Raw genomic sequence first — 14,715 nt, 5'->3', positions numbered from 1 at the left:
ATTGTTGATGAATGTCACTACATGATAGAAGAGAGATTATCATCAGTAAACATACATTGTTTGCCTTTTCAATGCACCATACTAGATACACTGGGCAATACAAAGATATATAAGTCATAATCCTGGCCTGCAATGTGCTCCTAGTCTATTCTGAAAGACAGAATGTGTACAAAAAGTGATCATGAATAGCAAACATATCATGGAGTATTAGAAAAAGCATAGGAGTAGAGGTCAAAAGAGTTGGGTTCAATCCCAGTTTGTCACTAAGAAGCTGGGGGAACTCAAACAAATTTTTTCCATCTGAAAATGGTGTAGAAGATGAAAGGAAATTGGGTTGGATTAACATCCCTTAAAAATAGTAGTTGATTTTATATAGCACTTAATGAATACAAAGCACTTTATAGTCTATATGTTGTTGTTCAGTTGTTTCATTTGTGTCCAACTCTGTGACCCCATTGGGGGTTTTCTTGGCAGACACTAAAAGTAGCTTGCCACTTCCTTCTCCAGCTCATTTTTACAGATGAGGAAACTGAGGCAAACAGGGTTAAGTGGCTTCCCCAGGGTCACAGAGAGGTAGTAAGTATCTGAGGCCAGATTTGAACTCAGAAAAATGAGTCTTCCTGACTCCAAGCCCAGTGCTTTATCCTCAGCACTTAACAGCCTTTCATATTTTATATATTCTATATCAATTCTATATTTTATATGTGTGTTTTTATTTGATCTTGCCCCAAATCACTGTGACATAGATAAGATAGTATAGTTTCATTACACTAATTTTATTTTGGAGAAACTAGGTCTCAATAGAACATGTGACTGACAAGACTTCATACGTCTAGTAAATGACACAGCCAGAACTGAGATGAAGGTCTTCTAAGTCAGGGGAGCATTCTTTGATGCCTCTACAGCATTAGGGTTCTGTGGTTCCAAAGCAACATATATTAAATGCCAAATGAGAAATATTGGAAATGAGAGCTTTAGAAGATCTGAAAGCAAATGAGTTGGGCTTTTTTTTTTTTGTGGGAGGGAGGGAGTAGGTAGTGTATCCAGGGAACAAAGAGTTAATGTGATGAAATGTGATGTCTTGACTTCCTGAGTGGAGCCTAGTCCTTTCTGTGTACTTTCAGAGAATAGAAAAGCTAAAGGCAAAGGCAAAAGCAAACACCCTGCTCCTGTTCATGCTCTCCAGATCCCCATGGCCAAAGATATATTTCTGCCATTGTCTTCTGACCCAGAACCATATCACCCTCCTCTATCATCAGCCTCAGGTCTCCCCCTGCTTCATAGGCACCACTACGAGCCATCACTGCAAAAGTGATTTTGGGGGAAAACAATCTCATACCACATTTTCCAGGCCTTCACTGTCTGGCAGTGACAACCCCAAAGGAATTAGAAATGAAAATGCCTACATTGTTGGAGAATGGTGATGTCATATCCTGGTTTTTCTACTTACATAGCAGTTATTTCTTAACCCTCAAGGCTGTTTACCCTCTTTACTTTCTCCCCCACCCCCAGTAGTTCAACATAGAATGGCTTCCCCAAACCATGTTTTTCCCATCTATTCCTTTGTGGTCCTTCCTGGTTATAGACAGAATGATTTCTAACCACCCAGTAAAGTGTCCCCTTCTTCCCCTATGGCCTTCCACACCAGGGACCATATCTCTTTCCTTCTTGTCCCCTGTGTGGTCCACAATAATAGAATGATAGTGACAGCTGCCTCTTCCCCTCTTCCCTTGCCCAATGTCTCCCATTTAGCTTTTCACCATCATCCCCTTGAAGGAAAGAGGTATGACTTAGAACAGGTTCCTTTTCTGGATGACAAGAAAGAAAACTTTACTTGACTGAGGCAAATCAAAAATATAATCTAGTTCGGGGCAAATCAGACACAGCATAATTTTTTGTTTGCTAAGAAATTGTATCCTGATTCAGACTAAGTCCTGTCCAGGGGCATCTTTCTTTTCCTAATTTTCCTGTGTTTAACACATAGTAATGACCTTTCCTTGGTATGGGAGGGAGTGGGCTTTGGGAGGAGGGCTAGCAGGCAGGGAGAGCCCCTTATTACGCCTAATTTGCAGAGAAAGGAAGTACAGGGCACCCAGAGGTCAAGTGGCTGGTAAAATTTCCCTTCTGAAAACAGCGGCTTTAAGTCAGCATCTGGGCAAGAGATTTCTGCACCAAATGGAGAAATCTGAGCTCTTCATTTCAAATAGTTGGTTGGAGGAGAAATCTCAAAGTGCTCTTTTCTTTAAATTGAATCTTGAAGAAACAAATTCTGATTCCTCTTTTTTTCCTCCTGGACTAACTCTGTCCCTTCAAATTTCCAGCTCATATTTTACTTCACAGCTCAAAACCCTTCCATGGCTCCCCATTTCCTACCATATAAGTTTCAATTCTAATGATATGGACTCACCCTATTTACTCAAACATGTCCTTCTACCTTCCAACACATTCCATTTCAATTAAGACTCACCTCCATTCTTCCTCCCCCATGAATATAATCTGCTTTTCTTACCTTTATTCACAATTTTTATTCCAATGCCTAAAATGCCTCTATTTACCTCTTCTATAAATCCTGCAAATTTTTGAAAACCCAATTAAAATCTTAACTCCTCCATTAAGATGTGCATGATCATGTCAGCTCCTATTGATTTCTCTCAATTCTGAACTCATACAGGAACTCATACCTTGACTGAAAGACAATGTGATAATTAATTACATATTGATTACACACTGTCTTGTTTTTTCACTTTTCATGCTTCAGTGACCTTTCATCTTATCAGTATGGTTGTTCCATCCATTAGTGCACACTCCACTCTATCCTTGCCTAGGAACCTACTCATAGACCCTCAAAATGTTAAAACGAGAAGTGACTTAAGATATTATCCACTTCAACCTCCTCATTTTCCATATGAAATCCCATTTTTACAATAAGCTAGCAAAGAGAGCTAGGGTTTGAATGATTCCTTTCCCTGTTTTTCCCCTCAACAGATCGCACTGACATTCTCCATTGTCTTTGGGGTGATTGTATACCGAATTACAGTTGCAGCTGCCCTGTCTCTCAACAAATCCACCCGCCCCAACGTCCGGGCGACAGTGACAGCAACGGCAGTCATGATCAACCTGGTGGTCATCCTCATCCTGGATGAGATCTACGGTGCTGTAGCCAAATGGCTCACGAAAATCGGTATTATGTCACTAGGCTCAGTGATTAAAAACTGAATTTTTTTTACTATTACACATATATGTATATTTACTATATTACATTTACTGTTACACTGTTATCATTTACTATTTTTACTATTACACATTTTACTATTACTATATGATGTAATCCCACCTTATTCTGGCCCACTTTGAGGGCTCATAGCTAGTGCCAGTGAAGATTCTGAAGTTTCCACCTGTTGGGAACTACTGCTATCTATCAAATAACCCAAAAGAACTAATGTTAGTACTAAAAGGAAACTTTGAGCTCATCAAGAAAGCCACTGGAATGAATGAAAAAGCACTTATTAAGTGCTTACCATGTAGCAAGTACTAAGTCCTGTGGGTATAAATAGAAAAACCCAGACAGTTTCTTTTCTCAAGAACCTCAAACTCTACCATAAAAATATGGGGTTAGAATAATTCTCATGGTCATCTGGTTCACCACCTGGCTTCTGTATGGAAGAGATTAAGACCAGTCTCATTCATTCTACAACCCCATTCAACATCCATCATGAGATGACAAAAATGGTGCCTAGAGAAGGTGACTTGGCCATTATCACACAACTACTTAACAAATCCAGTATTTAGGTGCAGTTACTCTGACTCCAAATCCAGTGTTTGCCCCCACACCAGTTTTCAAAGTCAGTTTACTAATTCCCAGTCTAGCAGTCTTGCCACTGTACTGAATATCTGTCCTTACATTTTAGACAAAGATATAAGGAAATAGGATAGTCTTGGATCTTTTAGGTCACTGCTAATTGGAAGTAAAGCACAATCATTTAACATCCTGCTGCAATAATAGTGGTAGACTGGGTGACCCTGGGCAAGTCAACCTCCTTGGGTCTCAGTTTCCCTATCTGTAAAATGAGGGGGGTTGAACTAGATGATCTCTAAAATACATTAGACCCAAAGGTGTGCTAGAGTCAGCTCATATTTATAAATTTTCTTGATTATCTGGACTTAAGAAAGTGATGGAGATAATGTTAATGATGTAGATCAAACTTCAAAGTTTGTGATCATATTTTTGTAGAGAGCTAGTTATTAAACATTTACCAGAACACCCTCCTTACATCTGATTTATGATCCTAAATACCTCTGTGTTCTTAATGAGAGTATGTAATCATTGGATTTCCATATAATCTAGTGGTCTGTTATCTACATAGGAATAGATTTTTTTTTCTTTCTGATCAATTTTTACTTAGAGTGATTGCCTTAGAAGAAAGAAAGCAGCTGGTAGTTTGAGAAAAAATGAAATTTTGGAATAATTGTTCATTTATCCAAATGTTTTAATAGAATTAATTAGAGAAAACAGGAAATGGGGATAAATATCAGGCCCAGTATGTCTTTTCACTATGTATTAAAAAAAGTATGATAAAAAAATAATAGTGGTAGAAATAGCTTCTATTTTTGTAATTCTTTACATTCATGATTTCACTTAGTCAATAAATATCTGTTAAGTAACTGCAATGTGCCAAGCACTATGCTATGAACTGAGGATATAAAGAAAGGTAAAAGACAGTCCTCCTTTTCTTTTCTTTTCTTTTTTTTGGGGGGGAGGATGAGGCAATTGGGGTAAAGTGACTTGCCCAGAATCACACAGCTAGTAAGTGTTATATGTCTGAGGATGGATTTGAACTCAAGTCCTCCCGACTCCAGGGCCAGTGCTCTATCTTCTGCGCCACCTAACTTCCTCCAACAGTCCCCATTTTCAAGGAGCACAGTCTAATAGGAGAGACGATATGCCCACAGCTATGTATAAACAAGCTATACGCAGGATGAATTGGAAATAATCAGCTGAGGAAAGGTACTAGAATTAGGAGGAATCAGGAAGGTGGAATTTTAATTGAGACTTGAAGGGAATCAAGAAGCAGAGAGGAAGAGACAGAATTCTAGGGTTGATATCGGCCAGTAAAAATGCCCACAATCAGAAGATGGAGTATTGTGTGCGAGGAACAGCTAGGAGGCCACTGTAACTCAATCACAACCAATGTGTGTGAGGGTATAAGGTATAAGAAGACTAGTATTAAGAAGTGGGAACATAAGGCAGGTTATAAAGGACTGTGAGCACCAAACAGAAGATTTTGTACTTGATCCTGAAGGTAATAGGGAGCCACTCGAGTTTACTGACTAGGAGGGGTGACAGAGTCAAACCTGGACTTTAGGAAGATATCTTGAAGGATGGACTGGAGCAGGAGGAGGCTTAAGAAACCACTGGTGTGTCCACAAAGGGGCCTGTGGGTTGGTCCTCATTACAGTACTGTATGCTTCATTTTACAGGTGATTAAGTGGCTTAAAAGCATAGAATATTAGAACCTACAGATGCAGTCAAGATCATTCAGTTCAACACTTCCATTTCTCATAGTTGAGGAGTCTGAACCCAAAGAGGTGGCAGTAAAAAGAGGTCCAATGGACAGAGCAGTGATGCTAGAGTTAAAAGTCCTGGGTTCAAGTCTCACCTCTGAAACTCACTACTTGTGTGACCTGGGGCCAAGTCACTTAGCCTCAGTGAACCTCAGTTTCCTCATCTGTAAAATGGGAATGTTGAATTAGATGGCCCTTGGGATCTCTTCCAACTCTAGACCTATGATCCCATGTGAAATGACTTACTTAAGTCTTACATAGCTACTTATTGGCAGCACTATGAGTAAAACTCAGGTCTCCTGACTGCCAAATCATTCTATTATAGCATGTAAAGTATAACACAGTTCCATTTCATCTAATCCCACTTCAAGTCTTGGTGTTTTGTTAGTGGAGATACTCATGTGTTTGACTCAGGAATTTACAACAAGTTCTTCTCTATCACACATTCCAACAGAATACAATTCACAGAATCCACACATTCTAGTATTCTAGAGACTCATTAACCTCCCCAAATTTTTAGCGAATGAGCCAATGGCAAGGGCCATGATGCCCTCAAGTGCCATTTGAGAAAGGAACTACTGTTTCTAGACCACCATTCTGTGGCCTCCTACTTCCTTGGACACATTAGAGTAAGGGTTTCAAATCCTTGGCATACAGCATGTTGCTTGTATCCTCTGCTCCACCAAGGCATATTAAGGAACACGTTTTCCATTTGATCAAAGGAATATTTAGTTCGGTTGTTAAGGCAGAAAAAAACATTGGACCTGAAATCAGAGGATTTCAGGGTTCAACTATTGGATGTGTGTGATCATGGGCAATTGTAATTTAACCCCATACTTTTATAGCTGCAGGAACAAAAGTCCTAAAGAGGTTAAGTGACTTACCCAAAGTTCCACAAGTAGTAGTTCAGGCAATTTAATGAACATTGATTAAACACCTACTATATGCCAGGCAACATGCTAAATACTAAGTTTCTTGCTCTTAGAGGCTTTACATTCTACAAACCCAGTGCGCTTTCCATTACATTGTTTATACTCAAAATGTATTCCTGAACTATACATACCCTTGAAAGCTTTAGGGATATAAATTTTCTCTTGTATGTCTTGGCTTTGCCCAGTCCATTATGGGTCCATGCTATCTGCCCAAATGTGCAAGTTTACAAAGAGTTGAACTGCAAACTAGTTCACTTTATATCATTCCTTAACACAATGTCATACATAATTAAGCACTGAAGAAAAACTTTTTGACATTTATTGAATGAATGAATGAAAAAGCATTTATTAAATGCTTGCTGTGTGCCAAGTAGAAAAACCTAGACAGTTTCTTTTCTCAAGGAGGTCACACTCTACCATGGAAATATGGGGTTACAGGAATTCTCATGGTCACCTGGTTCACCACCCTGCTTCTGTATGGAAGAAATTAAGACCAGTTTCATTCTTTCTACAATTCCATTCAACATCCATTATTAAGTATTTATTGTGTGCAAAACACTGCTCTAGGTTAAAATGAGATAGTATTTGCAAAACACTTTGCACAGTGCCTAGCATATAGTGAACACTATATAAATGTTAGCTATTATTATTATTATTATTATTCTGGCTGCATATTACTTGTTGCCAATGATTTATAATCCAAAAGGGAGAAATATGACATGTGCAAAAATATATAATACAAATTAGAATATGATAAGCATATAAGAGGAATGTTCTAAGTGTTCAGAGGAGAAAGATACTATACATAATCATAGAGATTATCCCACCCTACCCTCTCATTTTATAGATGAGAGAACTATGACCTATAGAACTTAAGTGACTTGCGTATCCTCTGGATCTAAATCTTGCTTTTAAGTTGGAGCTTGAATGCTGGGAAAGAATATTTTTATTTTAATAGCTGACTTTAAGTCTTGCAAACACTTTGCATAAATTACCTTTTTTGAATCAATCAAAAACTGTGTGAGGTAGGTAGAAGTGGTATTATTATCACCATTTTATATATGAGGAACCTGAGGTTTAGAGAGATTAATTTAGAGAGGTTAACCTATACTAAGTATAAGGTGTGTGCATGCTAATGTAAAATGTGTATGCCCACATGTTTTGTCTAAGTACATGAGCATATAACTCATAGGAAGGCATTGATAGACATCTATGTATTCATGCCCACTGCTCCCCAAGGTCACCTTCTGTTCTTGCCTTGAAGAGAGCTTCAAGTTGGCTACTCTATTCTTGAACCTCTGAGAGGTGTACTAAGAATTTATATCTATCCGTCCCTCCAGTATTGATGGTCTAGGGAAATGATTGGTTAAGAAAAGCCATTGCTTTCTCTGTTGCTATCTCTTGAAATGGAGGAAGACAGCCCTTAGCATTCATTCTTCAGTTTGATTCCTTCCTACTAAATGCTAGTTACAAAAAAGACTATCACAAATAGTGAATAGAGAGAAAACCTATTTGTCGAAGCAAGTAGCAAACAAACATCATAAAAGTTATACAGATATATGAAACAATTCAAAGGGCAAATGAGGTCTCCTTCTGGGAGTGAAATATCTCATTTCAAAGAGAGAAGCTCTGGTCTCACCCAAGGGGAAATTCCATGAAGTCTCTAAGGATGCAAGCTGGAAATTAGAGATGTGAGAAGACAGTTTCTGCTATATGTCTGTTGCTTCTAAAGTCTTTCTCTGTCTCTCCCCTCAAATTCTGGAGTTAATCCTAGAGATAATCTGGACCCATGTGTGTCTTCTCTTAAGGAAGAAAAGGTACTTTTGAGAGAGAGGGAGAGAGAGAGAGGGAGAGAGAGAGAGAGAGAGAGAGAGAGAGAGAGAGAGAGAGAGAGAGAGAGAGAGAGAGAGAGAGAGAGAGAGAGAGAGAGAGAGAGAGAGAGAGAGAGAAAATATATCCTTAAAAACCAGAATTGGCCAAATTGGGGGGAAAATTTTCCATAACTGGGCTTTCCAAGAACATCTGAATTTCCCCTCAAAATTCTCAGCCTGTCCTTCAAGAACCCTTTTCATCTATTTCCAAACAACATTTTAAACGTTTTATCACACTGCTCCCTACCGAATCAAGCAGAGTGTCAGGAAAACCTAGAGAGAAGAAAGTGCCAAGGAGAAGAGCATGATCAATAGTATCAGAAGCTGGAGAGAGGTCAAGAAAGATGACAATTAAGACAAAGGATCAACTGAGATAAGGGAAAGCATGCCAGATTTAGAGTCAGAAATCTTGGGTTCAACCCTTCTTTTGATACATCCTGCCTGTTTTGACCGTGGGCAAGTACATCATCCTCTCCAGGCTTCAGTTCTTCATTTGTAAAGTGAGAGAAGTTGAACTAGTTGGCTTCAAAGGTCCTTTCTTGCTCTGAATCATTATTCCAATGTATGCAAAAGTACTTTGTGACCATAATACTCCATGTAAATGTAAACTGTTATTAATAATCTTAAATTAATCCACTGCAGATATAATTGATGTAGTAATGCCTCAATGATATTAGTCCAGATACTTAAGTTTAATATTATATGCAAATTTGTAGACTCATAGGCCATTAAAGTTGTACAATAGCGTGGAGTAATGATTACAGCAGTGGAATCAGGAAGGTGGATTTAAATCTTAGTTTAGACAGTATGTATGTGTCTCTGGGCAAGTTAACCTCTCTGTGCTTCATTTGAGGTCCTTTTCTGCTCTAATATATCATCCTGTGAATTGTAGAGTTCTCATCTAGCTCAGTCCCCTCATTTTATACCTTTTACCCCTGTTTCTTTTTTTTCCACCCCTGTTTCAAAGGCCTCTTCTACAGAGGCTCTGGAAACTTTTATCAACTAACTCTAACTCTCTCTCTCTCTCTCTCTCTCTCTCTCTCTCTCTCTCTCTCTCTCTCTCTCTCTCTCTCTCTCTCTCTCTCTCTCTCTCTCTTTCTCTCTCTCTCTCTCTCCTCTCTCTCTCTCTCTCTCTCTCTTCTCTTCTCTCCTCTCTCTCTCTCTCTCTCTCTCCTCTCTCTCTCTCTCTTTTGGTTAGGCAGTGGGGTTAAGTGACTTGTCCAGGGTCACACAGCTAGTAAGTATTATTTGTCTGAAGCTGGATGTTAACTCAGATCCTCCTGATTCCAATGCCAGAGCTCTATCCACTGCACTACCTAGCTGCCCTTTAAAACTCTCTTTCTTAAAGATAGTAATAGTCTTCATCTTCTATGAAAGATAAAGGTTAAAATAGTTCCATCAAGAAAAGCTAAAGGAACTGAGGCTCAGAGAAGGTTAAATACCTTCCCCAGCGTCATAACAGGTACTCAAGTAGCAGAGTTTGGAGGAGAACCCTGGACATCTGGCTCATTGTCTGGTGGCAACAGAAGGGTTAATCAGCACTGTTGCTTAAACAGCAGTAATTAAACTTCCACTGAGTGCCCCAATGCCATGATCTCTGAGGAAACATTAAAGAAGTGGGAGACATGATCCCCACTGTCAAGGAACTCACGATTTCATTGATAAAACAGAAACACAAGAAAAAATTCAAGAACATTTAAAATGCACACTACAGACAAGCACAAGTGACTAAGTATATAAACATGCCCAGTGTCTGGGAGGCTTACATCTACAAGGCTTCTTGTAGGAGGTGAATTATAGCTATCATAATGGAGGGAATTCTAGGTATCACAAACCTGCACTAGAAAGCTATATGTATGGGGAAATTGAGGTCATAACACAGCAAATAAGGTCAAAACCAGAACAACTTTTGGACTAGAACTCAGGTTTCAGGCTCCCAGCTCCAAGCCCAATCCTTAGGTTTTTCTCCAGCTGAAAGTCGCTAGGATAACAAGGGTATCAGAATTGCCCTAATAGTATCAATCAATGTCAATCTTCTGGCATGGTTATGATTTATTTTCTACCCATTGCAGAGGGAAATATGTTATGTTAATACTAACAAGGAGAGAAAAAGGGGGTGGGGGGCAGAATTAATACCAAAGGCATAAGTGGCTTCTGGGACATCAAATAGCTTTTTAAAGAATAATGTTTCAAGGCTCTGGTTGTAAATGGATGGATCTAATTTTACTCCAAATATGGACAATATGTGTTTTTAGAATGAAGGGTGAAAGTGTTTGTCTGAATGTGGCCCAGGTTTTATTGGACTCAGAGCACTGGGGAGAAAAGGAGCCATATTCATTATTGGCCCAGTCTGGTCAAGAACATACATCCTGAGCAAGCACACATGTGGGGCCATCCTGCTTTCCTTGGGAGAATGGAGAATAAATTTGGGTAAACTGGAAGTTGTTTTGAGAAACAGGACTTTTGAAAGAAGTGAAAGATATGTTCTAGGGCAAAGTTGTCAAATGGAGGGTCATATCCCCAAATAAGATTAAATTTCCTTTAACAAAATAAATGCAAATACAATACAACATAGATAATGTTAATTTGTGCTTTCAAAGTCACCCAGCAGTGAGATCCTTGTTGACATCACTATTCTAAGGGATGGTAGAATGAGGGAAAGATGGTGGATATGAAAACCAGAAAGCAGAGGAGCAGCAAATCCCAGTGGTTATCTGCAACTACAGTTAACTCACTCTGCCTCATAGAATCTCAGAAGCAGAAGGGATGGCTATGAGGGCAACTTGAACATAAGTTGCATCTACAAACAAACCATACTATTGGTAATCTAACATTTCCTAGAGCCACCTATGTGGCACAGTAGAAAAAGCCCTGGACTTGGAATTGGGAAATCCCAAGTTCAACTCCAGCCTCAGACATTTACTACCTGTATAATGCTGGGCAAATCACTTGACCTTTGTCTGCCTCAGTTTCCTCATCTGTAAAATGGGGATAACAATAGCCCCTTCCCCCCAGGGTTGTTGTGAGGATAAATGAAACAATATTTGTAAAAAGCACTTGGTACAATGCCTTGCACATAGCAGGTTCTTAATTAATACTTATCTCTTCAAAATGGATGAAGGCATCCTCTGCTTCTTGAGGCTACTCATTCCATTTTCAGACAGCTCTAATTTTTAGAGATATTTTCGTTGCATCACTCCTAAATCTGTGTCTTTGCAACTTCTACCTTTTGCTCTCAGTTTTTCCTTCTGGTGCCAAGCAGAACCAGTCCAGCTTCCTCATCTATAAAGTGAAGGTACTAGACTAGTTGTACTCTTAAGATCTTTTCTAGCTGGAAGCCTCGGATTGTATGATCCTACCAATGTGTTTGATGGAGTCCAGGCCAATATTCATAGCAGAAATTTAGAAAGAGTGGAATCTCCATACAAAAGCAGGAGTCAGGAGGTGTGGTCTGAGTTAGTCAGGACCTGAAATGGTCAGGGGGTGAATGCCAGCATCATCCAAGAACTCTAAGCTTGCCATTAAATGAGTTTGCTGAACTAGATACTTGCTCTGGGTCAAGGCAGGTCCATGAAGGCCAATATAGATCCTTTCTGTTCCTTAATACAGTAATGTTGCCAGAAACCAGAAAGAAGACACATGTTTTTAGATCACCTTTAGGTACTTTGGAGAAGGATGCCTGCTTTTATGTGCTCTGAACCTTGCCCATGAACTCATAACATTTGGTTGCTTTTTGAGTAAGACTGAAGTTGCCCATCACACCTGTCTTCCTCATGACCAGAAGCTACTTCCGTAGGATGCCCCAGAGCCATGATAGCCTGTGACTGTGGAATGAGGCAAAGAGCTAGTCTGTGTAGGATGTGAACCTTTGAATTGATGGATCACTACTGAGGTTTTTAGGATTCTGCTTCCTTTTATTTATCATTGTTTTAGACTGGTTCACCAGAGAAAGACCTAGGCTTCCTGGTTGGATGTCTCTGAAAGATTTTTAAAGCCCTTGAGGGAAGGAGGTGGCATTTTCTTTCCTGTTCATTAGCCTGCAAATACATTCCTCTTTAGATTTAACCTAAATCTATCCCTTTGCAGTTTAAGCCCATTTCTTCACAATCCAGATGCCTCAGGGTGGTTTAAGCAGAAGGCTTTGGGAATCCTGGCATTCAGCCAGGGTGCTAGTAGGTTCAGGTCTCTCATCTCCCAGCCCGTAGGACCACGGATTCCCTCCAGTTAGGAAGCCCTTCAGAACAGCTGGGCCTGACAGGTGTGTCCCAGAAACACCCAAATGTATTAAGTTCCCACCCCCTCTGACTGAGTCTCTTCTCTACTTTCTCTTGGAAGAAGAGAGTAAACTGAGGGGGTGGAAAGAGAACCCTTAAACCCTCCTCTATGTCCCCTACTCCCACAGCTGGCTGTCTGGTTACACAGCTGGCTCTCTGGCTCCTGCCTGGATGTTTCCCTCCCCACAGAACAAACAAGACAACAACATTATAGGGAGAGAAAAGGGGTGGTGGGTTCTCCCTCCTCCACCCCACCCCCCAAGCATACACAGAGAGAAAAACAGAAATAAGACCAGATGGCAGCCCTTAGTGCTGTCAGGAAACATTGCTGTTTGTGAAAGCTTGATCTGCCCTCAGGGAAAGGAGCTAGCACCTCGTGCTCTTTGACTGAGTCACCCACACAGGTTCAGACTTCCCACTCGGTTCCAGTTGAGGTTCCCCCAAAGCCACCCAGGTATGCCTAGAATATCCGACTTCCAAGAGGGGTTTTCTTCACTTGCTCCCCCAGGCACAGCCCAGGTCTGACATTAGTTGGAATGTGGGCTTGGAAATGGATCATGCCTGTCCTATTGATCTATGGAGTTCATTGATGCAATGCTCATCCAAAGTTTTGAATAAATCGCAAATATCACTTCTTCCACCCTTGTGGCAGTGGTGTTTCTATGAAAGCAGGAGATGCCTGAAGGTATTTATCACTCTGAGTCAATTCCCTGGAACCATCTTAGGTACTGTCTCTTTAAAATGTGAAATTTTTCAAAGCTGCTCACATGAGTCACGTGGATTCATACTTAGTGTGCATAATTTTAGGAGGGAAATAGTGATTTTTATTTCAGTCCCCCTTGACCTTTCTGGTCTGCCACTAATTAGAGTAATACTACAGATAAGACAGGGTCAAGAGAGGTTGTCTGGGTCTCCTCTAATCAAGTTGGAGTAGGTAGGATTTTCAGGAGTTCCTCCAGGAAGGAAGGAAGGAAGGAAGGAAGGAAGGAAGGAAAAAAGTATTTATTAAACACCTACTATATGCCAGGCACTTTACTAAACTCTTTACAAGTATTATCTCCTTTTTTTCCCCCCCTTGCAACTATGGGATGTACATACTGTTACAATTCCTATTTCACAGTTGAAGAAACTGAGGCAAATAGAATTTAAGTGACTTACCCAGGGTCACAAAACTAGTATCTGAGGCTGGATTTGGACTCAGGTCTTCCTGACTCCAGGTCCAGTGTTCTATCTATTATGCTACCTAGTTATCCTGCCCCGTCCTCCTGGCTCCTGGTCATCTCTTCATCATCATCATCATCATCATCACTAACATTTATATAGTGCTTAACTATTTTTCTGAGTGCTATATAACTATTATCTAATGTGATATTTACAATAACTTTGGGAGGTAGCTGATATTATTATCCTCATTTTATAGATGTGGAAACTGGGCAAGCAAAGGTTAAGTGACTTGCCCAGAGTCACACAGCTAATACGTTTCTGAGGCTGGATTTGAACTCGAGTTTTCATAATTCCAGGCCCAGTGCCCTATCCATTATACCACTTAGTTATCCCGCCCTTTCCTCCTTGACCCTGGTTATCTCTTCTATTCATAATCCTGGTGGTGAAGATCCATGAGTGCCATTGCTGAGCCTGAAGTCAGGAAGATTCATCTTCCTGAATTCAAATCTGGCCTCAAACACTTACTAGCCATGTGACCCTGAGCAAGTTACTTAACCCTGTTTGCCTCAGTTTCTTCATCTATAAAATGAGCTGAAGAAGGAAATGGCAAGCTGCTCCAATATCTTTCCCAAGAAAACCCCAAATGCGGTCATGAAGAATCAGACACAACTGAAATGACTAAAACAACAACAAAAGGAATTATAATTACATCGAAGAAAGATGTAGGCCATTTCCTCAAGTGGGCCTAGTTTTAAGATCTCCCCAGCAAGATATAGGACATTTGTTTAGTGGTCTTTGAAATCACTTTTTTTTTTCAGCACCAGGACTGGGCATGCTGGGAAATGTTGCCCACTGGTCTGGAGCAAAGGTTGTCCAAAGTGTTTGGCAATCTTATATTGCGTAGGTGTTGAC

The 14,715-nt window shown here is 40.1% G+C and overlaps 1 protein-coding gene across 1 annotated transcript in view; it reads left to right on the top strand.

The window, feature by feature from the left end:
• Positions 1–14,715, top strand: part of ANO2 (anoctamin 2) — a 506,846-nt gene that overhangs the window by 380,987 nt on the left and 111,144 nt on the right. The window contains exon 16 of the mRNA XM_078149057.1: positions 2,986–3,181. Within this exon, the coding sequence (XP_078005183.1) occupies positions 2,986–3,181 (196 nt within the window). The remainder of the gene's footprint in view (positions 1–2,985; positions 3,182–14,715) is intronic.

Source organism: Phascolarctos cinereus, unplaced genomic scaffold (genome assembly GCF_003287225.1).
Source record: "Phascolarctos cinereus isolate Bilbo 61053 unplaced genomic scaffold, phaCin_HiC Scaffold_1;HRSCAF=81, whole genome shotgun sequence".
Lineage (NCBI taxonomy): Eukaryota > Metazoa > Chordata > Mammalia > Diprotodontia > Phascolarctidae > Phascolarctos > Phascolarctos cinereus.
Note: the sequence above shows the minus strand (reverse complement) of the source record. Positions and strands in the feature narration are given on the sequence as shown.